Source organism: Limulus polyphemus, unplaced genomic scaffold (assembly GCF_000517525.1).
Source record: "Limulus polyphemus unplaced genomic scaffold, Limulus_polyphemus-2.1.2 Scaffold321, whole genome shotgun sequence".
NCBI lineage: Eukaryota > Metazoa > Arthropoda > Merostomata > Xiphosura > Limulidae > Limulus > Limulus polyphemus.
In genome coordinates, this window is record NW_013665931.1 from 502,377 (window position 1) to 512,162 (window position 9,786).

General features: G+C 29.5%; 1 protein-coding gene across 1 annotated transcript in view; it reads left to right on the top strand.

Moving 5' to 3' along the window:
• The first annotated feature begins 1,654 nt into the window (after window positions 1-1,654).
• LOC106457354 (ras-related protein Rab-8B-like) overlaps window positions 1,655-9,786 on the top strand; it is a 14,712-nt gene continuing 6,580 nt past the window's right edge. The window contains exons 1-4 of the mRNA XM_022383273.1: window positions 1,655-1,982; window positions 4,497-4,557; window positions 5,772-5,832; window positions 6,983-7,060. Of these exons, the coding sequence (XP_022238981.1) occupies window positions 1,859-1,982; window positions 4,497-4,557; window positions 5,772-5,832; window positions 6,983-7,060 (324 nt within the window). The 5' untranslated portion in view covers window positions 1,655-1,858. The remainder of the gene's footprint in view (window positions 1,983-4,496; window positions 4,558-5,771; window positions 5,833-6,982; window positions 7,061-9,786) is intronic.

Below are 9,786 nucleotides of genomic sequence, written 5' to 3' on the forward strand. Positions count from 1 at the left end.
TCTTCTCTTTTTACTCGCTTTTTTCTGAGAAAATAACAAAAAAGAAAACCACTACTCAGGAGAATTACTTCTACATTTCTTAATAGTTCTGCTTTCCATCGCTAGATGGAAGCACATAATGTTTTTTGTGTGTTAACTACGACAGTTTGGACTTTTCACTTCACAACAATGATATCTGACAAACCAATTTCGCTAAAAATAAGTAAATAAATAAAGAAACACAACAACAGTAAAAAGAACCACGTTAACTGGCGAAGCACTGATGTTTTTAGGCCTAAAAGAAAATGGATTAAATAACCCTTGACTTGAGCGTGTTTTCTTTACGTTTCTCATTACGGATTTTCAGTTGGAGATGTATTACAATACTGTTTATGGCTCTGTTTTCAATGTTTTAACTTATATGTTAGCTAGAAAACACGTGTACATTAAGTCCTAGAAAACCTAACCTAACACGTTCAGGAATATAGAGATCAAGCGCTTTTGGGAAGTGTCTAGAAATTAGGCTACAGATATAAATACGAGTATATAGCTAGTTCTGGAATGATGAATATTGAATGAGTATTGGGTAATAATATTCAGTTGGTTGTATTTTGCTAGCAATGAATCAGTCATTTACTGAAGTATTTAATATTTGGATCAGTGTTAGTTACAGCATATATTCACTTCGTCGATCGACTTGCCGTGAAATTGTGCAAGTAAGTTTTTTTTAGTAATTTTTTATTTACGTTAGTCATGTTATTTCTATTTGAATGTGATTTGAGAAATTACTTAGGCCTGTAATTTAGTACAAGTTACAACAGTGTACAAACTTGTAAAAACGTTAAGGAAGAAATATTGACTGAACTTGTCCTATTTTCACCTCATAATTTAAAAGAAAAACACTACAATAATACTATTTTCTGAATTTAAGAAATTAATTAAACTTTAAAGAACATTTGTGCTAACGTAGTGCTTACTGATAAAATGGAATAATTCTTAGGTAAAATATATTATCATTACAAAGCGTTGTAAATTAATAGTAAATTCATTTGATTTTTAGCTTATGAAGACATATATTACGTTCTTAATTATATTTTATTACAGGGAATCATGAAAAAAACTTTTTTTTTAAATTCAAACAAAAATAACACATTTTATTAATGTTTATAATGTTTCCCCTTTTATTTGCTTTTTTTAAAGTTCCTTAAAATCTCGTCAAAGGTAAGTTATCTATAGTGCATACAATAACGAAGTGCTTACTGACAAAATGGAATAATTATTAGGTAAAATATATTATCATCACAAAGCGTCGTAAATTAATTTAATTTTTAGCTTATGAAGACATATATTACGTTCATAATTATATTTTATTACAGGGAATCAGAAAAAAACTTATTTTTAAATTCAAACAAAAATATCACACTTTATTAATGTTTATAATGTTTCCCCTTTTATTTGCTTTTTTTAAAGTTCCTTAAAATCTCGTCCAAGGTAAGTTATCTATAGTGCATACAATTCTTTCTCAACTGAACTATTCCTTTTATATATCTTGTAATTGATTTCGAATTTAACCCCAGAATAAAACATCTATTCATTCTTATTTGTGTGGTCTTTATTAATTCGTAATATCGTTTTTTCTTCCTTTTAATACTCCATGATTGGTGTATTAGCGGAAGTGATTCCACGACTAAACTGGCATTGCAGCTGATGTTCTTATAATCATAGTTGAGGGTGTTACCCAAGGGAATCGGAGGAAATATAAGTTTTGTTTTTTTGTAGATGAATTTTGTTATCGTTTTTTGATAGTAAACGTGGTTAGTGTATAGTTTTTTTCTCAATAAATCGTCAGTTAGTTGAAATCCCTCGTAAGAGGGTGAAGATGGCGAAAACCTATGATTATTTATTTAAGTTGCTTTTGATTGGAGATTCTGGTGTTGGGAAAACTTGTATTCTTTTTCGTTTTTCGGAAGATGCGTTTAATGCAACTTTTATTTCAACAATAGGTAAGTCAGCTATGTTAGGGCAGGTATATAAATTAATAATACGAGTTTTATTTCTGTTTTTGCCATAAAAATTAGAATTTTTATCGACAAAGAAAATTATGTCAACTCTCAAAAAATTTTAGGCATAAAATAACCTTAAAAGTTAAATATAACTTTACAAAAATACAAGCATTTATTTGGTTACTTCTCAGGAACACTATGTAAAAAAGATTGTTGAAAAGACAAGTGTCAGGATATTAATTATTATTTCATTAATTTAATGAAATACAACCAATGTTAATAGAAGGCTAAGGGTAAAAGTTGGCCTAGCTCATTTTAAGGTGGAATGGAATATATTATATGTCAATCAGAAATGAATAAAACCCTATAAATCAAGGCTTTCGAAAGGTGGACCTTTCTTCTTCAGGGGCAAACTGGGAATATGTCAATCAGTTAATCTTAATTGTACACCATAAATATATATATAAACCAGTTATAATGGAATCAGTTACAGTTTTTCGCTAATGCAAAAAAATAAACCTCTACTAAAATTACTAGCATATTTCTGTCTGGATTGGGAACTAAATTAAAACATGTTGTATATTAGCTGATTAATCATTCCATATAACTATAAGTATTACTTACAGTTTCTATCAGTGAGAAGATTCCTTTTTTTGATTATTCAGGGAAACATAATACAATTGCAAAGCTCAGTCAATTTAATGATTAGTGAAAGTAATTGTTATTTTTTCAATTCCAGTGTACAAGCTCTATAGCCTGCTTTAGTTGATAATATGCCTTACTCACGAATAATGCTTAATAGTCATACTTGACACAACTCAAAAGTGGCTAACACGCTGTGTAATCTTTGATAAAATTATAAATTCACTAATTGCTAACCACTCACTCATTAACTGGCTCACTGATTCTCTCAGCACACATTGTAGTTTTTGTGAAATATATATTTCACACAATCTCAAAAATTCAAGACACCATGCCAAAACTCCCCCTAGTAAATAGTTTTTGTTAAAGTTTTAATTTTTTGCTTATCACAATAATTAGCAATATGTTTTGGAAAAAAAGTTTATTTACATACCCTCCTTAAGATATAACCTTTCCCTTTTATTCCAAATATTGGTGAATAAGTCTGTTGAATTGACAAGATGGCATTAGGAGTTATGTGATAATAAATAATGTCAGTTGGTTTCAAGTTACTGTACAGTCCAGGGAGAAATATGCTGGTAAGCGTATATATATTCAATTCTTATTTTACAATATTGACAATTTCTTTGCAGTTTCATTGTCAATCTGTATAAGTGTCACCAATAAAAACTTAAGCTGGGACAAGTAGCAATATTTTGGACTGGTATAGTGAGATTGTGTACTTTTTTGCTAGCATAAAATGTACTTAACTCTTACATGTAGGCCTATCTCATTTTTGGTTGAGCAAAACTGTATGGCAAATTGTATTTTTGCTTACATAAATATCGAAAGACAACTGTGACAATTTAGGCATTCAAGTACAAAGAAACTATTCCATAGACCTGTTCAGATGGAATGGGTTTTCCTTTATCATTCCCTTTCAAATACCACTTGCACTGTGTTGTTGTTGTTTTTGGCTCGCAGACATTAAGTGTGCAAATTTAGGTTTTGCATTTATCTGGGTGCCTGCCAACAGAGATGTTTGTTGTGGGATACGCATGAGTTACTTATTTGAATTGGGGTGTTCCTAGGACCATAATATACTATTATATATTACACACTATATATACTATATATTATTTTGCCATGATCTATTTCCTTTAGGGCCTTTGGTCAGTTTATTTTTTCTTGTGTGTGTGTGTGTGTGTGGTATTAAGCTTTGGGTTGTAAATGTTTGTTTCTGGTAGCCTTCTCCTTTGAAAGGACTGTGTTTTAGTGTAATACATCTGGAGGTAGGATAATACATTTGGATTTATAATTTTAAAAAATTAAGATTTATTTCAAAAACATGCTTACTACTTCCAGTTGTTTATCACTATTCCTCCCTACTTCTAATTTGGATTTGAGGAAATGAAGGATTGTAGATATAGGCAATTTTCTTTCTAAGGATGTATAGACACAGGAAGGCTGTTGGATGGAAGATAATTCTTCTTGAGAGGAATTTATATGAACATTATTTTGTATTAAATATCACAAAATGGTGGACAAAAGTGATAAAAGATAGAGAGAAGAACAATGAAAATGTTGAGAGAAAGCTGTATATAAACACAGATTTGGAAATATGTTAATGGCAAAACAATTTGTATATTTCTGTGACAAAGCAAATTTTGCTATAATTTATCATTTCATGCATTTACATATACATTATTTAATAGCGTGAAGCATAATAAACTCATTTTCTGTTTCTGGGCATTTGTTTATCAATATGCATACATCGAATACATTGTTTTTAAGCAGAATACTTTATAAGGTATGCAGAAATTAAGTTTTCTCTATAAATTCAGATCTTGTCTACAACACTTTACATGTAATTCATGTTTATTTCTGGAATAGGAATTGACTTCAAGATTCGAACTGTAGAGTTGGATGGAAAAAAAATAAAACTTCAAATATGGTAAGTTTGGTTAAAGTTTTCCAAATATGTAAACTATATATATATATATATATCTAAAATAATACTTGACCCCTCCTCCCCCCATAGGTGGCTCAGCGGTAAGCCCGTGAGCTTATAACGTTAAAAATCGGGTTTCTATACCCGCGGTTGGCAGAGCATGGATTGTGTAGCTTTGCGCTTAACAACAAACAAACAAAAAAAATCTATCCAGCAAGGACGGTACTTACTGCTGCACACAACATCTCATAGCAACAGACCCCTAACGACCACCAGTCCGCTGGAAATGTGTATTCGTTTTAACCAGAGATGAAATTGAAAAGAAAACCTGTGACTTGTAGGTCTAGTGCAATCTTTGATTGGCCATAAAACAGACTCAAAAACCCATAGATATAATGTATATATAGTTAACATTTAGAATTTTTTAGGATGTAGGCACTAGCTGGAAAAGTGTGACATTTGGAAATCTGTATATTGGTATAACATGACCATAAAACAGACAGTAATGTAATTAAAAACAAGTTTCTATTAATATTCATAATTGTTGAGCTCAAAGAACTGTTGTACGAAAAAATGTATTGACAAGCCTTTTACTATAATATCTAGATGTATGTAGGTATATCTCATATTATTATTTAATAAATTAAAGTCACATATATTATATGATTGTTTTGTCTCTAGTTTCTGATACTATACAAACTTAGAGTTGATGATGGTTTGTCTATATATTTATCTTTTTAACATCTTTCAAATATGTTTTTGTCTAAAGCTTTTTTATGAAAATACAATATTTTGTAAGAAATTTTTTTAACTTGGTCATAGAAATCTGTATGTTATGATGTGTGTGGCCTCATTACTGGTTTGCATGGCATATGTTTGTGTGCAGATTGTCTTTAAAAAACTGAGCTTTTTGAGAAAGTTATGTCATCCTGAAAGCTAAAATTTAATTTTTGATCTATATAATTTCTGTATTTTGAACATTCTATGTGTATGTGTATTTCTATGTTTTGTGGCTTTGAGCAATGATCCATGTAAGAAAAATCTAACACTTCACTGCTACAAGTGAATGGTTTCTATCAAAGCTTTATTAGAGGTGTTACATGTGTAGAAACTCGTAACTCATTTTGTAATGCCTGGAAAATTTAGTAACTGTATGAAATACCTATCAAACTGTATTAACCATGTATTCCTACTTTTCATATTGTGTGTGTTATTAGGGATACAGCTGGTCAAGAGAGGTTTCGCACAATCACAACGGCCTATTACAGAGGAGCAATGGTGAAAATGATTTTTATTTTGTTATTCTTTTTAATATTACTGATTGGAAAGTATTGCTTTTTTGTTTATTCAGTCAAATTATTTGACATATTACAAACTTAAATTATGACAAGACACTAATAGTTACAAACTTACATTTTATTGATGGATGAAGGGTACTTGTATTTAATTATATTAAATTTGTATATTTAACAATGAGGAAAGGCACCCTTTTTTGACTGAATTTTGAAAAGTAATTTATTGCACTACTTTGTATGTATGACATTATGCTGATTGTAGGTTAGTATAAGATGTGAACATAATGTTAAGGAAACATTTGATGCATTTTTTGGTCATAAAGATGTTCCCTTCCACAGATGAAACCCTTGATAAACTTATAATTATTTTTTTAAAGTAATATCCATGACCAATATGTGCTTGAAGGTAATAAGGCATTATTTTTTTGTTTTAAAGGACAAAACATGCATATTTATTATAATGTAAGATTATAATGTTATGATTTTTGGCAAAGAATTCTACAAAGAGAAAATTTAAACATTCTATTTGATCTTAGGAACTTTTTTGTGCCCTGTATCATTATGATTCATTAATCGGGATCAAATTTAAAGTTTGTGTGTATTATTTTTTCAGCTATTGTATTAACATTACTGTATTAAGTACATGAAAACAATTTATTAAAGGATGCTTGTTGTGGTCGTGGATTGTTTTGGTGGTTGGAGGAGTGACCTTTAATGAACTAAGGTCACCATGCTTGTTTTATTGTAGCTTGGTTAATTACTGCAGCACTAAGTTAGGAAATTATGATCATTAAATAAAGAGCAAATAATTTATTAATCTTCTGGAAAGACTGTTTCTCACTCATATTTGTGTGACCTTTAGTGTTCTCTAATTCCAGGGCTTTACTTTTTTTGATGTGAAGCTTTAGTATTTACGTTAAGAGTACTAGGAATTTTTTGTTGTTGTTAGAAATGTAGGCAATTTCTATGTAAAATTTGTCTGATGGCAGATTAACTTATAATTCGTGGATGTCTCATGTAGTAATTTTGTTTGTGTCTGTTTTGTGGTAAAGAAACTGAATATGTAAATGCTTTTACTGTGCAATGATTTTTCTAAACAGAAGTAACAAAACAGTTCCATGGAATTTTCGTAGGGTATCATGCTTGTGTATGATGTGACTAACGACAAATCATTTGAAAACATCAAGAACTGGATAAGAAACATCGAAGAGGTAATAGTAACAAACTATATTGTGAATCTACGGATATGAAATTCACTTTATGCCTTATAATAAAACTGTCTTTTTTTCAAGTGTGCATTATTAAAAAATATGTCTGTTATCATGAGGTTGTTCAGTTTACTTATTTTAATAAAATTGTATTTCTGAAAATTAATATATTTCTGTTTATTATTAACTCACTTGCTTACCATAAAGGTGTACTTCATACTCCAACTGTTTCTATTCCTAGGGATCACATGAGTGCACTTTGGTAAGAGTTTAGTTTGAAGAGTCTTTTCTTCAGTGAGATATAAAATAAACCAATCAAAAATAAAAGTTTTGAGATTTCATCAGTTTTCTTAATTTTCCCTGGTTTCTGGCAATATATAAAAAAAAAGAAATTAAAGCTGACATAAACACTACATAATGGTAACTGGGGAATTATTTTTTGGGTTGTCATGAATAATTTTACCTTGCATATAGAAGAATATGAAATTATATTCATAGTTGTAAAATTATTTCTTAATGTGCTTATATTAATCAATTTCATTTAATTTATGATTCATATGAAAATCTTAAATTGTGTTTTTATTGAATGTTATTAATTTTAATCTTGCTGGTAATTTATTCAATCTACTGTGAATTTATACAAAATATCAAGGGTCTGTCTAAAAACAGTACTACTATTTATTTAAAAAAATTGCATTGTAAATTTTATTATCTTAACAAATTCACTCCCAAGGTCATATTTGTGGAATTTCACTTTGGCCCAACTTATTTTTTTTTTACTAAAGAGTAATTTTTTGCAAGATTTAGGGTTATTAGTTATAAATATGCTCAAGTGACATGGTCCTGGAACTAAATGGACTTTCATAGAGGCCCATGTCACTCTATTTTTTTTAAATTAACAAAAAACATAGGAAGCATTATATAACATTTTTTTTTCTATTTTCTTTCCATATTTTTCAGGATTTCATTTTTGTAATAAATAACCCAGTTGAGAAATAAGATAAAAATTATTTTTGGAAAGGATTTACAATTCAAATGTTTCTTCTGTAATATATATATATATATATAAAATCAATTTTTTGTATTTTATAACAATACATTTATATACAAGTAAATTTTTTCTGCCTAAACATTATTTTAAAACCACAGCAAAAGCTTAAGAATAAGCCTTACGAATCAGACTCAAATAGCCTCTTACAAATTTAAAGTACTGTGAATCACATTTGCACACATGGACTTAACAAAATATTGTGCGTCACTCATATGTGAATAACACAGTACATTACTGTAAAACCACGTCACTTATATATGAGTGATGAGGGAGCGAAAGTGTTAACTGAAATGAGTGTTTATGATTACCATTTTTGATTATTTCAACACTTTGATTAATCAAAATTATGATGAGATAGATTATCAAGGAAATAACCAATTAATCAAAATTAGCATTTCTGATTATTACTTGCAATTACTCCAAGTAATCAAAATATTGCTGTTATGTTTTGTTTGTTAAGCACAACCCTGGATAATGGGGGTATCCAAGTTTTTGTTTATTTAACTTTGATGATTGGGTGGGTGGGGTGGGCTCATGATTCAAGGGTCTTGGGTTTGATTCCCATTGCTACTAAACTTGTTTGCCCTGTCTTTATTATGTCAAAGCCACTAAGACTATTTGCCACTGTCACTAATTTTGAAATGCTGACTAAAGGGAAGGAAACCAGCTGGCAGCACCTGCTAATGAGAAACACTGGGTCATCAATTAATCAATTAGCAAATACTACTAATTACCCTGCTCTACTATACATATATCACCAATTTTCATTTATGACTGTTATGGTGTAAATCAGATTACAAGCAACTGATTTGTAATTATCAATTTTATCTTAATCTTAAAACTGATTATTTTTATTCACTTATTTGTCTTCATTATTCTTTTTTTATGTTTTAATTAACGTTAGTATCATTCACATGAAATTTCAAACTAGCAAGTTATTATCCCATAGCAATAACCACAAAATTAAGTTAAACAAGTTTATGTAAAAAAAAAATACAAAAAAATCACAAAACACTAGAAAGACAAACATACATAATTTGGACAAAATTACAATTCTAAAAAGCACCTGGTTGGGTAAAACTTCATGATGATTACCTCCCCTGCTCTTGATAGGTTCACTACTGATGACACTTTCTTCACTCAATACAGGCTGACTGTTAGTATCACTAAAGTCTCCCCCCATTGCATCAAGAAGACTGAAGCTGTCCAACCCTATAAAGAAAGGATAGCACAGCTTCAGTACGAGGGTTATATGTATATATTTAATGTGAGGTTTCCATAGAGTGAGAAATTTCTCTGACATCGCATCATAAAAACCATCAACACACATTGGACAGGTAATAAATTAATCACAGAATTAACTAGATATACAGACATACTTTATCAACTCTTATACACAATATTATTTATTAAGAACACGTGTACTCTACTTCACAAAAAGCTCACAGATTATTAAATTATTATAATATGCATACTCTAGGAAGGATTAGACATTAAAGTGTGAAAAACAAATAACCACTTGTGATAGTTATAAGTTACTAAATAACTAACGAGCATACCTCAGGGAGGATTATCGAGTATTAAGTACATGTACAAATGCATTTTATAGAATACTGTAAAATACTAAATTGAGTGTATATATATCTATCTATGTGTGTATATATATATATATATATAT